The 22710-nt window shown below is 38.1% G+C and overlaps 3 protein-coding genes across 6 annotated transcripts; all 3 read left to right on the top strand.

Moving 5' to 3' along the window:
* The first annotated feature begins 2887 nt into the window (after nt 1-2887).
* On the top strand, nt 2888-4857 carry LOC311280229 (uncharacterized protein). The gene is made up of 4 exons (XM_084392205.1): nt 2888-3610; nt 3715-3834; nt 3929-4261; nt 4685-4857. Exons 1-4 carry the CDS (start codon nt 3445-3447, stop codon nt 4822-4824), a joined length of 759 nt encoding a protein of 252 aa, XP_084248331.1. The 5' UTR covers nt 2888-3444; the 3' UTR covers nt 4825-4857.
* Nucleotides 4858-5144: 287 nt separating this feature from the next.
* Nucleotides 5145-8361, top strand: LOC311280184 (serine/threonine-protein kinase pim-3-like). 3 transcript variants are annotated; one of them, XM_084392158.1, is made up of 7 exons: nt 5145-5509; nt 5612-5791; nt 6340-6484; nt 6672-6749; nt 6859-6914; nt 7138-7287; nt 7707-8361. In XM_084392158.1, exons 1-3 carry the CDS (start codon nt 5173-5175, stop codon nt 6441-6443), a joined length of 621 nt encoding a protein of 206 aa, XP_084248284.1. In that variant the 5' UTR covers nt 5145-5172; the 3' UTR covers nt 6444-6484; nt 6672-6749; nt 6859-6914; nt 7138-7287; nt 7707-8361. The 3 variants fall into 3 exon arrangements, with proteins under 3 accessions (XP_084248284.1, XP_084248283.1, XP_084248282.1); XM_084392157.1 differs by having other exon boundaries at nt 6669-6749; XM_084392156.1 differs by lacking the exon at nt 6340-6484 and having other exon boundaries at nt 6669-6749; nt 6859-6955.
* A 9456-nt stretch (nt 8362-17817) lies between these two features.
* On the top strand, nt 17818-22316 carry LOC311279292 (serine/threonine-protein kinase pim-2-like). Of its 2 annotated transcripts, XM_084390666.1 has the most exons (11): nt 17818-18147; nt 18572-18757; nt 18940-19032; nt 19206-19256; nt 19441-19822; nt 19925-20096; nt 20648-20792; nt 20980-21060; nt 21170-21266; nt 21448-21597; nt 22015-22316. In XM_084390666.1, the coding sequence occupies exons 2-7, from the start codon at nt 18755-18757 to the stop codon at nt 20655-20657; spliced, it is 711 nt and encodes a 236-aa protein (XP_084246792.1). In that variant the 5' UTR covers nt 17818-18147; nt 18572-18754; the 3' UTR covers nt 20658-20792; nt 20980-21060; nt 21170-21266; nt 21448-21597; nt 22015-22316. The 2 variants fall into 2 exon arrangements, with proteins under 2 accessions (XP_084246792.1, XP_084246791.1); XM_084390665.1 differs by having other exon boundaries at nt 21170-21597.
* Nucleotides 22317-22710: the final 394 nt, after the last annotated feature.

The raw sequence follows: 22710 nt of genomic DNA, 5'->3' as shown, positions 1-22710 counted from the left end.
AAGTCTATAATGTATTATGTCAAAGAGATGTGTCTTTAATCTAGATTTGAACTGACAGAGTGTGTCTGCTTCCCGGACAATGGTAGGAAGGCTGTTCCAAAGTTTTGGTGCTAAATAGGAAAAGGATCTACCGCCAGCAGTTGATTTTGATATTCTAGGTATTATCAACTGGCCAGAATTTTGAGATCGCAATAGACGAATAAAGACCCTAACCTTGGTCCAAATCTTTCAGCAGATCAGCCTGATATGTTGCAACACAGCCATTGAGCGCAAGGCATCACCAGCCAGACCATCAACATAAGCGTAGTTTGCTCGAACAAACAAAACAGTCCCTGAAGACGAAAAGAGGATCACATGTTCTCTAGGCGCCCCTTTTATACTTCCGGGTTGGACTAGTAGTGACGTCATAGGCTGTCGCCGGTCAATAACGATTGCCGTGATTGGATAAGCTTTCAGACACCGGTTCACGTGGAGGAGGGTGTGCCCCATAGCGTCATCGACACAGTGCGAGTTCCCTTTTGAAAGGGAACTACAGGGTTCAACATTAACGCTCGTCTAGGACAAGTGGAATTTTACTCGGCCGACCGGATAAGTAGCCTGATTAAAACTTCAGTGACAAATCATAACTAGGGAGGCATCGAAACGCGAGAATGATTCTGATTTTATTACATTCAGTGTAAACAAAGATTGATAATGGATCGTGTAGGCTATCTCCGGTAACAAGGTGGCGCTGTTGAGGCTCGCTGAGACACTGCTTTCCAATAATGTATAACAAACATGCATATAATTTGCGGCCGTCAGAGAGCCTCTATCAATATGCAGGAGACTCCCGGACCTGAAAGATGTCCTGAAACCTCTCATTGTAGTCCCTGGTTGAGTCCGAAATCGCTCCCTATACCCTCAAATAGGGCGTTATTTGAGAGGACAGACATTTGTAGTGTCCGAAACCATAGTGGACATTATTGAGTGCACTTATTCAATCCCACATTGCACTGCAACAACGAGTGTAAAACCGATGTACTATCAATGGCTGTCCAATATACTCCGTTATGAGCTTTGATCGACAGTTTGACCCTGTCCCAAATGGCGCACTTCATGTGGACTTTCGGTCTCGTGGACTTAAATTGCGCGTGCTCGCTGAGGCTACGAGTCCGTAGGCCGTCCCATTCAGCATTTTAACGCTCTGAAGTGTGCTCAGCAGCGCCCCCTTTGTACCCTTGAAGCGGTCTTCCGCGAAGCCCGCATAGATGCAGGCTCCGCACACTTTAACTACCCAGGAATCCTTGCGAAAGGCCAATCAGACAACGGATGGGAGGAGATTTCACTCACGGACAATTGTTGACATGGCTGAGAAGAAAATATTATGTTTTTTATGACCTAGATGAACATTTTACCAGTTGTTACCTACAGTTTATACAAACATTATGGTCATCGACCAGTGGTTGATGTCTCAAACATAATAATAGTGCGTTGAATAATACGATCGCATTATGATTCATTAAATAAATAGAAATGAATGGCAGGGCTTTACTGAGTCATATGTAAACATAGTATGAATATTGAAACCTGTAAATTCATCTGAAACTCATGCACATTTTCATTATGTGTTAAAATTGTAATCTTAGTTCAAATCTTTACCTCTCTCTTATTTTTGTGGCTTATTTTATCTGTAAAAGAAAACTTGCCTAATAATTATGCACACCTGAATACAAGGCGTTTTTTATTTCCAGCTTTCATGAAAAATTATATATCACTTATAAATTATTCAATACAAAATGAATAGTAGTTATTGAGATTAATGTGGTTTGGAACTGGTCAAATGTGCCTGAAAAAAATATATATATATGATCAGAAAATCAACGTGCCTAATTATTCTTAAGCTGTAATTGGTTTGTTTCAGATTGGCCTTGTGCCAGACCCTCCCACTTTTGATTTCAGCGAATCAAAGTTGTTTTTTTTATATTTTGGCCTTGTGTGATTGGACCGTTCTCGACTTTCAAGGTAAAGCCAGCCGCAATATCTCTTTCAAGATGAATTTAAAATCGGTTTTATCTTTACAAAATCCTTTCTCATGGCGTTCAAACGAAGAAAAAATAAGGATGATGGAGTTTGGACTGAGCTGGCTAGCTGGATGCGATGTAAGTCATCATGCCTTTTATTGTTTTAGCTGTTTCAAGTCCTGTCACGTAAGCGTTGTGGGCAATGACACAGAAGGTAAATGAAACAATGCAGTTTAACTTGAGGCGATCGTCGGTGTTCAAGCACAATGGCTTGTGTTGATGATATTTAGTTATACAATGGACATGTCTCTTTTCAAATAAAATATGAGTTTTTAAGTGTCTCTTTATGGAAGTATTAATATATGTACTATATAAAAGTAGACAGTTAATATAGTGCCTCTTCTTCAATTGGACATCAATTCTGTCATGTCTGCAACTTGACAAATATGTTGTCAATATCATAAAATAAAATAAAAAAATCATGGTCTGTAAGTTTTTGCAAACTCATTATTGGGCTTTATTCAACTTGATGAAACTATAATGAATTGATATGCTATTTTAACTACAAGTTAATGAACAATTTTCATAGTTTTTTAACTTGCTATTCTGTGGTTCCCTCTGGTGGACAACATTAGTATTCGTCTCTGAATCGCATTGACATAAATGTCATACTACTTTTTTGAACGATTACAATTTATATATATATATATATATATATATATATATATTTATTAGGCCTACTGATATATATTACTTTATATTACTGATATATTATATATTACTACTATATATATTTATTACTGATAATATACACTAATCAGACTCAAATTCACTGATTCGTGGTATCTTATTTCATGCTTTAAGTTAACATATTACATTTTTAGCTAAGCAGTTATGATACATTATTATATCACTTGTTAAATGGTTATTTAACAATAACATTCAGTCCTGATTCAGTTTGTTTCCAGATGCGATGTGCGCTCACGCGCTCTGCTCACGCGCGACTTCAGCCATTTCGAATAATGCTGTAACTGTAATGCTTCGAATTTTTGTTGCTAAAGCACATTATTGTTATGTTATGAATTCGTTCGTGTTATGAATTCTGTCTGCAAATATCAACAGGCTAAATCGCTTTCTGCTTGTTGAGACGAGGCGATTCAGAGACTTGCTGAATATTTTCTGTGCTGATCTTGCGCTTTTGAAGCTGTTTGGAGGATTTCAGAGAGACTTTTATTCTAGAAGGAGATCGGAGGATATAATCATTTACATAGTTTATTTATAGTTTTATCATATTATTTCTGTGGACACTTCTACTCGATTGTTCTTTTCTCATTTTAGAGGGAGTTTGGAGTTTTATTTAATTATTTGTTTTATTTTATTGGGAGGGGGTTTTCTGAGGAGAATTTTATTGTATTGTATTGTTTTTATTACAGTTTGAAGGAGGATGCCAGGCCCGAGCCAGGCACAGAGCCAGGAGCTTATTCCTGGATATTTAACACCTCTGTCTTGTGAGTTTGTTTCTGTGTCCACAGGTCCGGCTCAGAGGAAGAGAGAGTTGCAGAGGCCAGATGATGGACGTCCGTCCACTTCATCCAAACACTCTCGCAGAGGTCAGAATAGGCTTTTATTAAAGTTCATAAATTATTTGTCATTGAATATAGAAAGTTGCATTTTTTGGGGTGTAACCACTGACATTGATTATTAATATTATTAGAAATGTTCCAAGACTGGACGTGTCCTCCACTGCCAGGTCAAGTTCCCGTCGAGCCAATGAAGACTTCAAACGTCCCGACTGCGCCAGGTGCCATGGAGGATGTGAACAAGAGCTCCACAGGTGAGACTGAAATAAGGCAGAATGATGACTGCTAAAAATAGAAAGTTGCATTTTTTGATTATTAATATTATTAAAAATGTCTGGAATATTCCAGCCTCAGGCAGATCCAGTGGAGCTGCTTCCACAGATTCTCCACCGGGCATCATGTCCACACCATCTTTGTCCCACTGTGTGAGGGATGTGGTGCGGCGGTTTTGTGGGTCGTCGTCGAGCTTGAGCAGCACAGGCTCGTACATCGTCAGGAAGAGGAGCAGTAACAGATCTGAGAGCCAACATGAACAGGGCAGTGGCGGAAACAGAAGTTTGTCCAGATCCGACAGCTTCCAAGAGAGGACGTGTCCTCCACTGCCTGGTCAAGTTCCCGTCGAGACTTCAGATGTCCCGACTGCTCCGGGTGCCATGGAGGATGTGAACAAGAGCTCCACAGGTGAGACTGAAACAAGGCAGAATGGTGACTGCTTAAAATGTTTGACAAGTTAAGGTCTGGTCACATTTACTGTTTCTTAGCGAAATTTTTCTGAAATATTTTAGTTGGACAAAACGTTCTTTAAATATATTTTTGTTAAGCCAATTAGCCATGAACTCACTTGCGCTGTCTGACACACACCCGAAAACAAATAAAATGAAATGATTATTACTTAATATTGTGAAAAAATGTTGGTCACCGCTAAGGGACATTTATGCAGGCATTAAGCAGAAACAGAGCGTCGTCAGGCGGATAGCTTGGAAATATTTGCATTACTTTGGATTTGTGACATTAAAGATAAGAATTTAACAGTAAAATGGAAGTTATATCATTGTTAAATGTGAGGTCAGAGATGTTTCTAATTATTTTTTTTATTTTTTTCAGAGAAACCTACAAAACATAAGAAGATGGAAAGAATGTGTCGGTTCATCAGGAACTTGTGGACGAGTCTGTCCTGCTGCTGTTCTGGCAGTAAAGCTGTGGATGTTGTGGAGCCTTTCGTTCCTCCACTAGATCTGGACTGAGAGCCAGATTCTGATCCAGATCACTCCGGCGTCGAGCCAGATCATGGTAAATCTGCAGTCATTATTGTTTTAAACAGTATTATCGTCTTGTTAAAAAAGCTGAATGTGTATTTAGTTGTTTAAGTGCTGATTACTGTAGTCAATACACCTGTAGGAAGCATTAGGTGTAAATGTAATGGACAAATAAGCCTGGAAAGGCTCTGTTGATCGGATCTACAAAGATCAAAGAAAAGTACCTTTAAAAATGAAGTTTTCTTCAGATTTTTACCCAGCTAATCTTCTGTCTTCTTTTCTTTTCTCTAGCCTGGGCGTCCCGAACCTCTCATTACAGAAGTGGCTCTGCTGCTAATGATGAGGCAAGAACCCATAAGCCCCTACGTCATCGATCTACACGATTGGTTTGAGCACCCTCGAAAATTCACCCTGGTGATGGAGTATCCCGAACCCTGCGAGAGCGTGCTGGACTTTATCATTCGTAATCCTCAACTGGACGAAACGACCGCACGGGTCATCATGCGACAGGCTGTGCTGGCAGTGCAACACTGCATTGATCATGACGTTTTTCACAATGATGTTCATGCACACAATTTCCTGTTGAAGAAAGACACGTTAGAGCTCAAGCTGATAGACTTTGGCTGTGGTCAGCTGCTTAGTAGTGATGGCTACGACAGCCACATTTACATTGGTGAGCATTTTGGGAGTGTGTGGAAACCTGGATGTAATGACTTGCTGATTATTTGACACTTTGAAAAAATTGCTCAACAATGCACAAATGTCTTGCTTACAGGAGTACTGGATTACTGCCCACCTGAAGTCTTCACAGGACCTCGATTTCACGCCGTCCCAGCAAATGTCTGGGCTCTTGGAGTGTTGCTGTACGAGATGGTGAACGCATGTCCTCCTTTTCACAATCCAACGGAAACCAAAGAAGCCAAACTTACATTTCAGAACACCAGCTTATCCAACGGTGAGGGAATGATATTAATAACATTGATGAACACACACATAAAGCAAAAGGCTCAGTACAGACACAGTTAAAGTTGAAGTGTGTACAATTTTTGATATATAGTTAAATACTATAAGAAATGTAGCTTTAGTCACAGAAGTGAAAGCCAAAATTCACTGCATTTCTACTTTCGGAGATTAAACAGGTCATGAACTCGTCAAAGTGAACAGATCAAAAGACAAATGTTCATAAAGACAAATGCAACACAGCTAAAAGTATTCCTAATATGTTGGACCTGAAACATGCCTTCACAAGTACCAGTAAGAGCTGTGTTTGTGATGTTTGAGTTGGGGATGACGTGATGACGTAGGTTTTTTAAAATATGCTTTATTTTGTAATTTCACAACGTGCCACTAGTGCAGAAGACAATACATACTTCACCTTTAAAGTAAAGATAAAGAACACTTTACCTTATATTAATCATGTTTCAGATGCTGTTTTCATAGATGCCAACATTAGTGTCACATGGTCATGACTAACCAGCTCTCTCCTTGATAAAATGTGTACAGAATGCAGTGATCTGATTAGCCAGTGCCTAACCCTGGATCCAACTAAACGCCCGACGTTACAGCAGATCTTACAACATAAGTGGATTAGAAATGATCTACTGTAGGATGGAGAACTTCAGGAGATTCACTCGATCAGAGATTTCAGGTGTGAGGAAGAGTAACAGACAGAGTAGATTATTAGCATTTGTCTTCAATTCTGGATTATTTGTAGTGAGGTTTTCACATTTTTGTTCATTGTAATGTTCTTTTTATAGTCAAGTCAAGTTTATATATATATTAGTATATTATTTTCACCAATTGTGTCACTTAATGATGTTTTTTTTATTCAGTAGTTTCTGACTCTAAACACGCTGAAGAAGAGAAGGCTGAGTTCAGAAGGAAGCTCCAGACCTGGTTTCCTGGCATTGAAGGTAAGAAATTCAGCCAGCGCCACAACAACAAAAGATACTGTTTTCTTTTAGATTATTAATATATTATTTCCACCAATTGTATCTTAATTATTATTTTTCATTCCTCCAGTATCTGAATCTAAACCAAGTGGAGAAGAGAAGGCTGCCGTTTTATAATACTCGAAGGCGAGAGGCTTTCTGAGCGAAACCCCATTCGTCGTCACAGCGTAACGTCTCCTACTCAGGGAACGAGGGTTACATACATAACCCAGACGATTTCTCTTAAACATTTAGGATACTCGTTAATTTGTTTTTTTTTTCCCAGAAATAAATTCTTGAACATAAAAATTTGTTCTCTAATATTGATTATTTCCATCAATTGTGTCTTAATGATTTTTTATTCCTCCAGTATCTGACTCTAAACCAAGTGAAGAAGAGAAAGCTGAATTCAAGAGAAAACACAAGACTCGGTTTCCTGACCTCCAAGGTGAAAACTTCAGCTAAGGCTGCAACCACCATAGACATTGAGAGGGACCCACATTTCCCCCAGATATTCAGGGTAATTGTCGAAAATCATCTCTTATGATAAATTATTTTCAGATTTATTAAAAACAAACAAGCACGGTCTTCAACTAAGCTACTTTGTTTGTTATCCTCAACTTAGAATACTTTGTATATTTCAGTAAAATTCATAGACCCCTCATGGTAAAACAAGTTAAGTGATATGTCTTTTTTACCTCCTTCCAGCTTATTAAACCTGATTATGTCTATTTCCTGTCACGGTTGGTAGATCCGCTGTCTCATTCTGGTCTTGTGTGTGTGTGTGTGTGTGGGTCTCGTTTGCGCTGATTGTTTCTTGTGGGCGTTACCGCTTATTATCATCATCAGCGAGAGCTGCAGACTATCTATCCATCTTACTTAATAACAATATTTAATACTTAATACTTAATGCCCTGTCTTTCGTCTTGTGTTTGTCAGATCGTTGTTGAAGCTTCCCGTGTTCGTGCCTGTTTCCTGTATTCCTCGTGTTTCCCGTCTCACTGGATACCGGATTGCTTCACTCCCGTTCTCACCTCTGGATTATCTTCTCTGCTTCACTCACCCCTGGATCGCCCATCTCAGTCCCTGCGTCACCGCTCTCCTGCAGTCTGTGTTCCTGGTCTGACTTTCGGCATCAAGCGATCATCTGCCTGTTCTGAGTTTTCCTGTGTGAACATCTGTTCAATAAATCATCATTTTACTTGCTATTGCTTCCGTCTTACTTATCATTACATTTCCTCAAAAGGAAAATGTAGGTGCAAGTCGTCCATGTAAAAAGCGGAGCGTGCCTAAGGATACCAGCGAATGAACAAGGGAACGAAGCATCACCAACATTTGTACTTTGTAAAATGAACTGAATAAAAAAATGAAACTTTATTTATTAGGACGATACACATGAATTAACAATGGTGTTTACATTTAAAGCCAAAATAGCTCATTTTCATGTATAAATATACTATATTCTCTGTATTATAAATATACATTGAAGATAAACAGAGAATGCATGTATTTCCTGATTTGGTTTTATTTGATTTATATCATATTTTGTTTAATTATAAATATGCATAAAGTGAAGATAATCATAGTATGCACGTGTTGCCTGAACAACATATTAAAGTCACCATGAAATGGACAATTGGACAATTCTTGTTTTTATTGAATATTGCAATAAAGAAATAATTTATTAGAAATGATTTATCCATGCACATCATATATATATATACATAAACAGAGAAAACTGCATTGTATATGCACACATAGGACCACTCCCACCATCACAATGCAATGGACATTGTGCAGGGATGATTTTTGTCCAAATTAATCAAGGCTAGAAATTATGAGAAAAAAGTCAGAATTGCAGGATATAAGGAGTTTAGAAATGTGAATTGTGAGATAAAAAGGCGCAATTACCTTTTATTCTGTGGCGGAAACAAGCTTCTATACATCACTGAATTAAAACAGCTGAAGAAACTAAGAGGTGGATCCTGTAAAATCTTTTATTAGCTTTATTATAATATCATCATCAGCATCATATTCTGAGAGTAGAAAACCAGCTACAATCTCAGAGTCTTGCTCACATGAGGCTTTCTTAAAAATCAATTAGTGGTAAAAAAAACATTCAAATCAGACAATCTCAAAATCTGTCTCTTAAATCGCAATGTCCCTCAACCTGTGACAGACCGGCTTATTGTTTTATAAATGAGCTACCATGCAAAACATTTGGCCTATTTCTAAACACAGCTGACTGTTTTATTGCATCCTAATACAAATGGAAAGAAACACAGTTCACTGTTTATCAAACTAAACTTAAAAGTGGAGCACCGGTGTATATGTATATGTATGAAGAGTTCAGATGCAAAAGCCTCTAAGTGCCATCTGAAATTTTCTTCTAGAATGATTTTTATCAAGCTTGCATATTTAAGTTCAAAAATATAAATTTATTAGAAATGTTTATTTAAAACAGTACTACTCTTCTTTTTAATATTTTAATTCAATGTAATCTTTTTGCGTTGTGATCATATAGTGAGTACAATTTTGCAGATTGACAATTATAATTCATTTTCAGTGAATTAAATCACAAATCAACTCAATGAAACATCCCCACCTAGTGGTGAATATGCACAATACTACATGAATAAAACAATTAATCCATTAAACACATTAAATAACAACATATTTTATACATATTACATGCACAATGGAGATATAAAACGTGGAAATAGGGGTTTCACTTCATAGAGAATGAATCAGCTCTACATAAAACACAAGACAATGCACAAATTAATCACGGTTGTGCCTGGTAATACAAAGTCAAAATAACTCGATATAAAATAACACACTCGACGCCAAACACATGTCAAAAGTTGCCTAACAAGTTCACTGCAGGATAAATCCACAATAGAGCAGTTATTTATGTGTTTTAGACACTTGTTTTAACTGATAATTCTCCGACTGCTCAAAACGTATAACTATAGCTACTTCATGTCTCGTTATCTCTGCTGTGGGCGGGGCCTATTCCAGACACTAAATGCCATCACGCATTAGACAGATGGTGCTGTCCCCATTAATGCAGTAATTTAACATTTTACACTCCGTTACCATTATATTTTTGTTAGCAAGGAAGTGCAATAAGCCATGAACTCACTCGCACTGTCTGACACACACCTGAAACACACGCGCACAGAAAGCTCGGACTGTATACGATCCTGAATAGAGTTCAGTTTCAAGACTTATTGCTTGAATAGTCAAATACACACAAAATTATGTCAAAATGGCTGTTGTGGCCAGAGTTCATTTTAATGTTCTTGTTATAGTCGAGTCACCTTCATATAGTGCTTTATACAATACTTGTTTCAAAGCAGCTTCACAGACAGTAATAAACGGGAAAATAACAGAATAATTAAGTAAAACAGAATTCATTTCGGCTAAAAAAGCTCTAAAAGAGACAATTATGAGTTCACATGTTCATAAAATCTTTGTATTGGATATGAAATCACAGATTTGGCTTGCTGAAGTCCAGCCCAAAGCCTGGGATGTAATAGACTGTCAGAGTTAAGAATTCTTTTGCTTTTCTTCTCCAGGGTTGGACACACACCATCCAGTCTACAAAAAACACACTGGATTAAACACAGGATTGGATGGATATCATCCTGACGGGAAACTCAAACCTGTCCACGTCTGAGCAAGAACATGAGAGACTGAAAACTGGAAAGAAGTCCTCAAGTCATCACAGACACAGTTGCTTTGTTTTCAAAGTCAAGTCAAGTTATTTCTATAGCGCTTTATACAATTCAGATTGTTCAAAGCAGCTTTACAGTGATAAACAGGAGGATAATGATCAATGACTCAAACAGAATTCAGTCGTGCTGTAAAGCAGCTCTAAGACAGTAGTGCCATTATTCAACTGAAGACAGTTTAATGTTGATTCAGTCCAGTTCAAAAACTGTGTAAAGTTCATCATATGATTATGAAATGACCTGCCAATGGCCGGTGGCTTAAGAAAATTTACCGGTCATGAAACTTTTTTTGCAAAAACAGACAGTGTGACAGGTATAACACCAAAATGTAGAAAATTCACTATTTTCAATTTAATAAATTATTCAAATGTAAAATAACACTGCATTAATTACTAAATTAAACAGATTAATCTTCATTAAAGTTACAAAAGTTATTCAGTCAAGAGCAGTGAGTGATTTTTTTTTTTTTTTTTTTCGTGGTCCTTTGTTGTTTGAGGATTATTAGGCTGCTGTCACTTTAAGACCTAATGCACTGATCCAATATAGCCTACTTATACTGTACATGTGTGTTTTCTTTCTCAGCTGTTTAACTGACTATGATGACCTGACCTGATGTACTCGTAACATCATGAGAAGAATGGCATCTACGCTAATGTTAGTCTTTCTGTTTATTCCGAGGTTTACTGCAGTCAGCCAGATCCGGGCCGTATCCAGATCAGATGGTGGACCTGCGCCTAGACATGACCACAACGCCTTCCTCAAGGGTCAGCCTCATCAGCCCTGTGAAGGCCTCATCGACACGACATCCATCGGCACCGATCCTCAACAAACTCGTCTCCATATTGGCGTGACTCCGATCTTCAACCAGATGGAACTGGAAAAATATTCCCAATGTTCTGATCCAATCTGACTTCTGACCAGTAATGCTGCCTGAATCATAATCATACACTGTTCGTTCATTGGCCAGAGAAGAACAGTATTCGCGCGCTGTCTGAGTCACAGCTTTCTGGGCGCGCGCTTTTGCGCACAGAAACTTCCCACACCACTTGCGAATAACAAATTGAGTTCAAACTTTTGCTTCTTGCGCTTGCATGTTTAAATTGGCACGCCTTAAACTTTCGATGCAGCGCTGGTCCATCAATCCGAGCGTCGGTCATGTTTGCTCTCATGTTCTCACAACATTGCATTGTTAGAAATCATAAAAATGTTACTGGCCAACTGGTGACTGACACCGTTTCATATACTTGCCAACGCTGATTTTTACTTGTGTTAATTTAGTGTTAATTTTAGGCTGTATTAATCATTCAGCTTAATAAAAAAAAAAAAAAAAAAAAAAAATTTTCTTGAACATTATAAGTGGATCTTAGTGGGCTTATAAAAAATGATGACATGGTCCCTTTAAATAAATGCTTATTTAATATAATCTTTGTGGTTATGTAAAAAAAAGAAAGAAAAAAAACGTGCATGCAGAGTCAGTCTCTTTTCTCATCTCCTTTCTTTCAGGGTTTCAGGGATTCAGGGAAATCTTGAAACTTGAAGGAACAGTTACCCAAAAACAAATTCAATAATCAAAAATTCAATCATCATTATTTACTCACCCTCAAGTTGGGTATTGGGGTATTTAAAAATACGATGTGACCCCTTTAAATAAATGCTTTCAAAGAATAGAAAAGAATAAATGCTTTCAAACATTCCTGATCTATGACAAACCTTAGAAGTGAAAATGCAAGGGCCTACTTGTAAAGTTCAAGGAAGACGAGGATGAAGGTATACAAGGTTTATTAGATAAATATTTCAAGGATAATAGCCAACTTGCCATACATAACAATACAGGAGCAAGAACTGAACTCAAGCATGAACTTAAATACACAAAGATAATTAACTAAAAGAGAACAAAGGAACACATGTGACGAGAGAAAACCAAAACAAACTAAACATGACGGTGACACTATGTCAGGGACCAAGCAGTTAAGCAAGAGGAGTCACAAGGGAAGTTCAAAAGTAAGGATTTTTATTTCCCAACAATCATGGCAACAAAATAAAGCTAAAGTTTTGGGCCCAAAAAAAAGGTCAAATAAACAGACGGTAACTAAAGCTCTGAACATAAAAGACTCAAAAATACAACTGACTTCCTACAAAAGAAACAACGGGTACTTATATATTGGCTGATCAGACCAATTTTGACACACAGGGGAAGACTAACAACAACACTACTACATAAGCTACAAATAACAGCAACCATTAATGACTGTGTTGTAAATTATCTGTTTTATATGCTGATTTTGTACATTTTACATTCCTGGACATATGTATTGTGATGATTTATGTGGTGTATATGTAATATTGTATGTTATTTTATTTGTTTACCTGCCCAGGGACAGCAGATGAAAACTAGCTATTAGCTAACTCTGGTGCAATTACTTTTAATTGTGCATTGTCCCTGTAAAAATAAACAATAAAATGAAATGAAAATGAAAAAAACTTATTCCAAAAGGAATGTACTTTTACTTAACCTTAACTCAACAAAAGTACTCAATATAATATAAATCTAAACCCCAAAATATCTAAGGAGAGAATGAGCTCCACAGGATGTCGTTCCTCCTTAGGTCCCTGTAGAAGCACCGCCCCCACACCCCTCTCAGAGGCATCAGTCTGTAATATAAACAGTTTCTCAAAGTAAGATGAGTTTTGGTCGATCGGATCACAAGTGCACGACGCTAAATACAGGTGTAAACGGGGTCTAAAATATTTGAGCTTGTCCACTTTTAAAGCAACACTAAGGAACTTTTCCTCTTCGGTCGCCCTACAGGTTGGAAGGGGAATTGTCCATTACCGCTGTCGTAAGTAAGTTCGCCGTCCGCAGCCTACTGTCGCACGCACACTCGCTGTTTATCTAGCACCGGCTTTGGAATGAACAATGTCCACAGACAAGGTAGAGTATGATGCATGATTTCATGAAAGTATGATGTATTGCGACATCAGAAACGGAGAAAAACGGAATAATGACTATTGTAACGCTTGACGTAAAGCAAGTCAAACTTGTAGTTTTCCTATGTCTCATTCGGACTACAGAAACGCGACCCGGTTTGGCAAACTTTCATAGTGTGGTTATAGCAGATATAGGACTGCAAAGCGAATCCAGAAGTGCCTTTCACCCTGTTACGACTTGATGAGCCACTGATACGATTTTGGAAACATTATTTTAAGGTAAAAAAATGTCCCTAGTGTTGCTTTAACCACTTCCAGAGGAAGAAAACACATTCAACCAGATTGTTTTCGTAGTGTAAACGCTCGTGTGATCAAATGTGTTCAAACAGCCACAAAAGACCGTCTACTCTGCGCCTACTGACCTAATGCGTGAACATTATGGGAAGCGCACTAGCCAGACGGGATTCAAACTTTGTCGGCTGAAGACCCAAGTTTGGTTTGAAGATGAAAAATTTATTAAGCACAATGTTCTCTCACCATCATCGTTATTTGTTCATAAATATATGGGAATATACAGCAAATTATAATGCGCTATATTACATAACGTTATGAATTCTCTTGAATAAAGACCCTGACCTTGGTCCAAATCTTTCAGCAGATCAGCCTGATATGTTGCAACACAGCCATTGAGCGCAAGGCATCACCAGCCAGACCATCAACATAAGCGTAGTTTGCTCAAACAAACAAAACAGTCCCTGAAGACGAAAAGAGGATCACATGTTCTCTAGGCGCCCCTTTTATACTTCCGGGTTGGACTAGTAGTGACGTCATAGGCTGTCGCCGGTCAATAACGATTGCCGTGATTGGATAAGCTTTCAGACACCGGTTCACGTGGAGGAGGGTGTTCCCCATAGCGTCATCGACACAGTGCGAGTTCCCTTTTGAAAGGGAACTACAGGGTTCAACATTAACGCTCGTCTAGGACAAGTGGAATTTTACTCGGCCGACCGGATAAGTAGCCTGATTAAAACTTCAGTGACAAATCATAACTAGGGAGGCATCGAAACGCGAGAATGATTCTGATTTTATTACATTCAGTGTAAACAAAGATTGATAATGGATCGTGTAGGCTATCTCCGGTAACAAGGTGGCGCTGTTGAGGCTCGCTGAGACACTGCTTTCCAATAATGTATAACAAACATGCATATAATTTGCGGCCGTCAGAGAGCCTCTATCAATATGCAGGAGACTCCCGGACCTGAAAGATGTCCTGAAACCTCTCGTTGTAGTCCCTGGTTGAGTCCGAAATCGCTCCCTATACCCTCAAATAGGGCGTTATTTGAGAGGACAGACATTTGTAGTGTCCGAAACCATAGTGGACATTATTGAGTGCACTTATTCAATCCCACATTGCACTGCAACAACGAGTGTAAAACCGATGTACTATCAATGGCTGTCCAATATACTCCGTTATGAGCTTTGATCGACAGTTTGACCCTGTCCCAAATGGCGCACTTCATGTGGACTTTCGGTCTCGTGGACTTAAATTGCGCGTGCTCGCTGAGGCTACGAGTCCGTAGGCCGTCCCATTCAGCATTTTAACGCTCTGAAGTGTGCTCAGCAGCGCCCCCTTTGTACCCTTGAAGCGGTCTTCCGCGAAGCCCGCATAGATGCAGGCTCCGCACACTTTAACTACCCAGGAATCCTTGCGAAAGGCCAATCAGACAACGGATGGGAGGAGATTTCACTCACGGACAATTGTTGACATGGCTGAGAAGAAAATATTATGTTTTTTATGACCTAGATGAACATTTTACCAGTTGTTACCTACAGTTTATACAAACATTATGGTCATCGACCAGTGGTTGATGTCTCAAACATAATAATAGTGCGTTGAATAATACGATCGCATTATGATTCATTAAATAAATAGAAATGAATGGCAGGGCTTTACTGAGTCATATGTAAACATAGTATGAATATTGAAACCTGTAAATTCATCTGAAACTCATGCACATTTTCATTATGTGTTAAAATTGTAATCTTAGTTCAAATCTTTACCTCTCTCTTATTTTTGTGGCTTATTTTATCTGTAAAAGAAAACTTGCCTAATAATTATGCACACCTGAATACAAGGCGTTTTTTATTTCCAGCTTTCATGAAAATTATATATCACTTATAAATTATTCAATACAAAATGAATAGTAGTTATTGAGATTAATGTGGTTTGGAACTGGTCAAATGTGCCTGAAAAAAAAATATATATGATCAGAAAATCAACGTGCCTAATTATTCTTAAGCTGTAATTGGTTTGTTTCAGATTGGCCTTGTGCCAGACCCTCCCACTTTTGATTTCAGCGAATCAAAGTTGTTTTTTTTATATTTTGGCCTTGTGTGATTGGACCGTTCTCGACTTTCAAGGTAAAGCCAGCCGCAATATCTCTTTCAAGATGAATTTAAAATCGGTTTTATCTTTACAAAATCCTTTCTCATGGCGTTCAAACGAAGAAAAAATAAGGATGATGGAGTTTGGACTGAGCTGGCTAGCTGGATGCGATGTAAGTCATCATGCCTTTTATTGTTTTAGCTGTTTCAAGTCCTGTCACGTAAGCGTTGTGGGCAATGACACAGAAGGTAAATGAAACAATGCAGTTTAACTTGAGGCGATCGTCGGTGTTCAAGCACAATGGCTTGTGTTGATGATATTTAGTTATACAATGGACATGTCTCTTTTCAAATAAAATATGAGTTTTTAAGTGTCTCTTTATGGAAGTATTAATATATGTACTATATAAAAGTAGACAGTTAATATAGTGCCTCTTCTTCAATTGGACATCAATTCTGTCATGTCTGCAACTTGACAAATATGTTGTCAATATCATAAAATAAAATAAAAAAATCATGGTCTGTAAGTTTTTGCAAACTCATTATTGGGCTTTATTCAACTTGATGAAACTATAATGAATTGATATGCTATTTTAACTACAAGTTAATGAACAATTTTCATAGTTTTTTAACTTGCTATTCTGTGGTTCCCTCTGGTGGACAACATTAGTATTCGTCTCTGAATCGCATTGACATAAATGTCATACTACTTTTTTGAACGATTACAATTTATATATATATATATATATATATATATATATATATATATATATATATATATATATATTTATTAGGCCTACTGATATATATTACTTTATATTACTGATATATTATATATTACTACTATATATATTTATTACTGATAATATACACTAATCAGACTCAAATTCACTGATTCGTGGTATCTTATTTCATGCTTTAAGTTAACATATTACATTTTTAGCTGAGCAGTTATGATACATTATTATATCACTTGTTAAATGGTTATTTAACAATAACATTCAGTCCTGATTCAGTTTGTTTCCAGATGCGATGTGCGCTCACGCGCCTTGCTCACGCGCGACTTCAGCCATTTCGAATAATGCTGTAACTGTAATGCTTCGAATTTTTGTTGCTAAAGCACATTATTGTTATGTTATGAATTCGTTCGTGTTATGAATTCTGTCTGCAAATATCAACAGGCTAAATCGCTTTCTGCTTGTTGAGACGAGGCGATTCAGAGACTTGCTGAATATTTTCTGTGCTGATCTTGCGCTTTTGAAGCTGTTTGGAGGATTTCAGAGAGACTTTTATTCTAGAAGGAGATCGGAGGATATAATCATTTACATAGTTTATTTATAGTTTTATCATATTATTTCTGTGGACACTTCTACTCGATTGTTCTTTTCTCATTTTAGAGGGAGTTTGGAGTTTTATTTAATTATTTGTTTTATTTTATTGGGAGGGGGTTTTCTGAGGAGAATTTTATTGTATTTTATTGTATTGTATTGTTTTTATTACAGTTTGAAGGAGGATGCCAGGCCCGAGCCAGGCACAGAGCCAGGAGCTTATTCCTGGATATTTAACACCTCTGTCTTGTGAGTTTGTTTCTGTGTCCACAGGTCCGGCTCAGAGGAAGAGAGAGTTGCAGAGGCCAGATGATGGACGTCCGTCCACTTCATCCAAACACTCTCGCAGAGGTCAGAATAGGCTTTTATTAAAGTTCATAAATTATTTGTCATTGAATATAGAAAGTTGCATTTTTTGGGGTGTAACCACTGACATTGATTATTAATATTATTAGAAATGTTCCAAGACTGGACGTGTCCTCCACTGCCAGGTCAAGTTCCCGTCGAGCCAATGAAGACTTCAAACGTCCCGACTGCGCCAGGTGCCATGGAGGATGTGGACAAGAGCTCCACAGGTGAGACTGAAATAAGGCAGAATGATGACTGCTAAAAATAGAAAGTTGCATTTTTTGATTATTAATATTATTAAAAATGTCTGGAATATTCCAGCCTCAGGCAGATCCAGTGGAGCTGCTTCCACAGATTCTCCACCGGGCATCATGTCCACACCATCTTTGTCCCACTGTGTGAGGGATGTGGTGCGGCGGTTTTGTGGGTCGTCGTCGAGCTTGAGCAGCACAGGCTCGTACATCGTCGAGAAGAGGAGCAGTAACAGATCTGAGAGCCAACATGAACAGGGCAGTGGCGGAAACAGAAGTTTGTCCAGATCCGACAGCTTCCAAGAGAGGACGTGTCCTCCACTGCCTGGTCAAGTTCCCGTCAAGACTTCAGATGTCCCGACTGCTCCGGGTGCCATGGAGGATGTGAACAAGAGCTCCACAGGTGAGACTGAAACAAGGCAGAATGGTGACTGCTTAAAATGTTTGACAAGTTAAGGTCTGGTCACATTTACTGTTTCTTAGCGAAATTTTTCTGAAATATTTTAGTTGGACAAAACGTTCTTTAAATATATTTTTGTTAAGCCAATTAGCCATGAACTCACTTGCGCTGTCTGACACACACCCGAAAACAAATAAAATGAAATGATTATTACTTAATATTGTGAAAAAATGTTGGTCACCGCTAAGGGACATTTATGCAGGCATTAAGCAGAAACAGAGCGTCGTCAGGCGGATAGCTTGGAAATATTTGCATTACTTTGGATTTGTGACATTAAAGATAAGAATTTAACAGTAAAATGGAAGTTATATCATTGTTAAATGTGAGGTCAGAGATGTTTCTAATTATTTTTTTTAATTTTTTTCAGAGAAACCTACAAAACATAAGAAGATGGAAAGAATGTGTCGGTTCATCAGGAACTTGTGGACGAGTCTGTCCTGCTGCTGTTCTGGCAGTAAAGCTGTGGATGTTGTGGAGCCTTTCGTTCCTCCACTAGATCTGGACTGAGAGCCAGATTCTGATCCAGATCACTCCGGCGTCGAGCCAGATCATGGTAAATCTGCAGTCATTATTGTTTTAAACAGTATTATCGTCTTGTTTTCCACTAAAGATATCTTGAGGCTTGTTTTCAGAGAATATTAATATTATTTTTTCGACCTGCACTGATATTTTTACTATAAAACAAAGGATCTAGCAAGCTCATATATTTCTCATATTTTCCTGTTTGTTTTTCAGACTCCTTTGAGTCTCTATAACGCGGGAGAGATGATTGGATCCGGAGGATTTGGAAGAGTGTTCGAGGGAACACGCAAATTTGATGGCAAAAAGGTAAAGCAGTCTTGTTGAATTGTATAAACATTTTGCTCTTGCACGCATCAAAACATATTTAATACAGATGATTTAATACTTAGATGCTCAAATCGTAAATGTTATGTGTAAGGTCAGGCGCTTGAATGCTGTTACTGTTATTGAATAGTGTGTTTCTTTTTTCATTTTTGCAGGTTGCCATCAAGCGGATGCGGAAGACTTGCAACGATCTTTATCTTTCTATTGTAAGTTGGCCAAAAGCTGAATGTGTATTTAGTTGTTTAAGTGCTGATTACTGTAGTCAATACACCTGTAGGAAGCATTAGGTGTAAATGTAATGGACAAATAAGCCTGGAAAGGCTCTGTTGATCGGATCTACAAAGATCACAGAAAAGTACCTTTAAAAATACCTTCTTTTCTTTTCTCTAGCCTGGGCGTCCCGAACCTCTCATTACAGAAGTGGCTCTGCTGCTAATGATGAGGCAAGAACCCATAAGCCCCTACGTCATAGAACTACACGATTGGTTTGAGCACCCTCGAAAATTCACCCTGGTGATGGAGTATCCCGAACCCTGCGAGAGCGTGCTGGACTTTATCATTCGTAATCCTCAACTGGACGAAACGACCGCACGGGTCATCATGCGACAGGCTGTGCTGGCAGTGCAACACTGCATTGATCATGACGTTTTTCACAATGATGTTCATGCACACAATTTCCTGTTGAAGAAAGACACGTTAGAGCTCAAGCTGATAGACTTTGGCTGTGGTCAGCTGCTTAGTAGTGATGGCTACGACAGCCACATTTACATTGGTGAGCATTTTGGGAGTGTGTGGAAACCTGGATGTAATGACTTGCTGATTATTTGACACTTTGAAAAAATTGCTCAACAATGCACAAATGTCTTGCTTACAGGAGTACTGGATTACTGCCCACCTGAAGTCTTCACAGGACCTCGATTTCACGCCGTCCCAGCAAATGTCTGGGCTCTAGGAGTGTTGCTGTACGAGATGGTGAACGCATGTCCTCCTTTTCACAATCCAACGGAAACCAAAGAAGCCATTTCAGAACACCAGCTTATCCAACGGTGAGGGAATGATATTAATAACATTGATGAACACACACATAAAGCAAAAGGCTCAGTACAGACACAGTTAAAGGTGAAGTGTGTAAAATTTTTGATATATAGTTAAATACTATAAGAAATGTAGCTTTAGTCACAGAAGTCAAGTGAAAGCCAATTCACTGCATTTCTACTTTCGGAGATTAAACAGGTCATGAACTCGTCAAAGTGACCAGATCAAAAGACAAATGTTCATAAAGACAAATGCAACACAGCTAAAAGTATTCCTAATATGTTGGACCTGAAACATGCCTTCACAAGTACCAGTAAGAGCTGCGTTTGTGATGTTTGAGTTGGGGATGACGTGATGACGTAGGTTTTTTAAAACATGCTTTATTTTGTAATTTCGCAACGTGCCACTAGTGCAGAAGACAATACATACTTCACCTTTAAAGCAAAGATAAAGAACACTTTACCTTATATTAATCATGTTTCAGATGCTGTTTTCATAGATGCCAACATTAGTGTCACATGGTCATGACTAACCAGCTCTCTCCTTGATAAAATGTGTACAGAATGCAGTGATCTGATTAGCCAGTGCCTAACCCTGGATCCAACTAAACGCCCGACGTTACAGCAGATCTTACAACATAAGTGGATTAGAAATGATCTACTGTAGGATGGAGAACTTCAGGAGATTCACTCGATCAGAGATTTCAGGTGTGAGGAAGAGTAACAGACAGAGTAGATTATTAGCATTTGTCTTCAATTCTGGATTATTTGTAGTGAGGTTTTCACATTTTTGTTCATTGTAATGTTCTTTTTATAGTCAAGTCAAGTTTATATATATATTAGTATATTTTTTTCACCAATTGTGTCACTTGATGTTTTTTTTTTTTTAATTCAGTAGTTTCTGACTCTAAACACGCTGAAGAAGAGAAGGCTGAGTTCAGAAGGAAGCTCCAGACCTGGTTTCCTGGCATTGAAGGTAAGAAATTCAGCCAGCGCCACAACAACAAAAGATACTGTTTTCTTTTAGATTATTAATATATTATTTCCACCAATTGTATCTTAATTATTATTTTTCATTTCACCAGTATCTGAATCTAAACCAAGTGGAGAAGAGAAGGCTGCCGTTTTATAATACTCGAAGGCGAGAGGCTTTCTAAGCGAAACCCCATTCGTCGTCACAGCGTAACGTCTCCTACTCAGGGAACGAGGGTTACATACATAACCCAGACGATTTCTCTTAAACATTTAGGATACTCGTTAATTTGTTTTTTTCCCCCAGAAATAAATTCTTGAACATAAAAATTTGTTCTCTAATATTGATTATTTCCATCAATTGTGTCTTAATGATTTTTTATTCCTCCAGTATCTGACTCTAAACCAAGTGAAGAAGAGAAAGCTGAATTGAAGAGAAAACACAAGACTTGGTTTCCTGACCTCCAAGGTGAAAACTTCAGCTAAGGCTGCAACCACCATAGACATTGAGAGGGACCCACATTTCCCCCAGATATTCAGGGTAATTGTCGAAAATCATCTCTTATGATAAATTATTTTCAGATTTATTAAAAACAAACAAGCACGGTCTTCAACTAAGCTACTTTGTTTGTTATCCTCAACTTAGAATACTTTGTATATTTCAGTAAAATTCATAGACCCCTCATGGTAAAACAAGTTAAGTGATATGTCTTTTTTACCTCCTTCCAGCTTATTAAACCTGATTATGTCTATTTCCTGTCACGGTTGGTAGATCCGCTGTCTCATTCTGGTCTTGTGTGTGTGTGTGTGTGGGTCTCGTTTGCGCTGATTGTTTCTTGTGGGCGTTACCGCTTATTATCATCATCAGCGAGAGCTGCAGACTATCTATCCATCTTACTTAATAACAATATTTAATACTTAATACTTAATGCCCTGTCTTTCGTCTTGTGTTTGTCAGATCGTTGTTGAAGCTTCCCGTGTTCGTGCCTGTTTCCTGTATTCCTCGTGTTTCCCGTCTCACTGGATACCGGATTGCTTCACTCCCGTTCTCACCTCTGGATTATCTTCTCTGCTTCACTCACCCCTGGATCGCCCATCTCAGTCCCTGCGTCACCGCTCTCCTGCAGTCTGTGTTCCTGGTCTGACTTTCGGCATCAAGCGATCATCTGCCTGTTCTGAGTTTTCCTGTGTGAACATCTGTTCAATAAATCATCATTTTCCTTGCTATTGCTTCCGTCTTACTTCATTACATTTCCTCAAAAGGAAAATGTAGGTGCAAGTCGTCCATGTAAAAAGCGGAGCGTGCCTAAGGATACCAGCGAATGAACAAGGGAACGAAGCATCACCAACATTTGTACTTTGTAAAATGAACTGAATAAAAAAATGAAACTTTATTTATTAGGACGATACACATGAATTAACAATGGTGTTTACATTTAAAGCCAAAATAGCTCATTTTCATGTATAAATATACTATATTCTCTGTATTATAAATATACATTAAAGATAAACAGAGAATGCATGTATTTCCTGATTTGGTTTTATTTGATTTATATCATATTTTGTTTAATTATAAATATGCATAAAGTGAAGATAATCATAGTATGCACGTGTTGCCTGAACAACATATTAAAGTCACCATGAAATGGACAAT

The sequence above is a fragment of the Rutilus rutilus genome (genome assembly GCF_951802725.1).
Source record: "Rutilus rutilus genome assembly, chromosome: 20".
NCBI lineage: Eukaryota > Metazoa > Chordata > Actinopteri > Cypriniformes > Leuciscidae > Rutilus > Rutilus rutilus.
The sequence above is the reverse complement of the archived record's forward strand: the minus strand, read 5'-3'. Positions and strand labels throughout refer to the sequence as shown.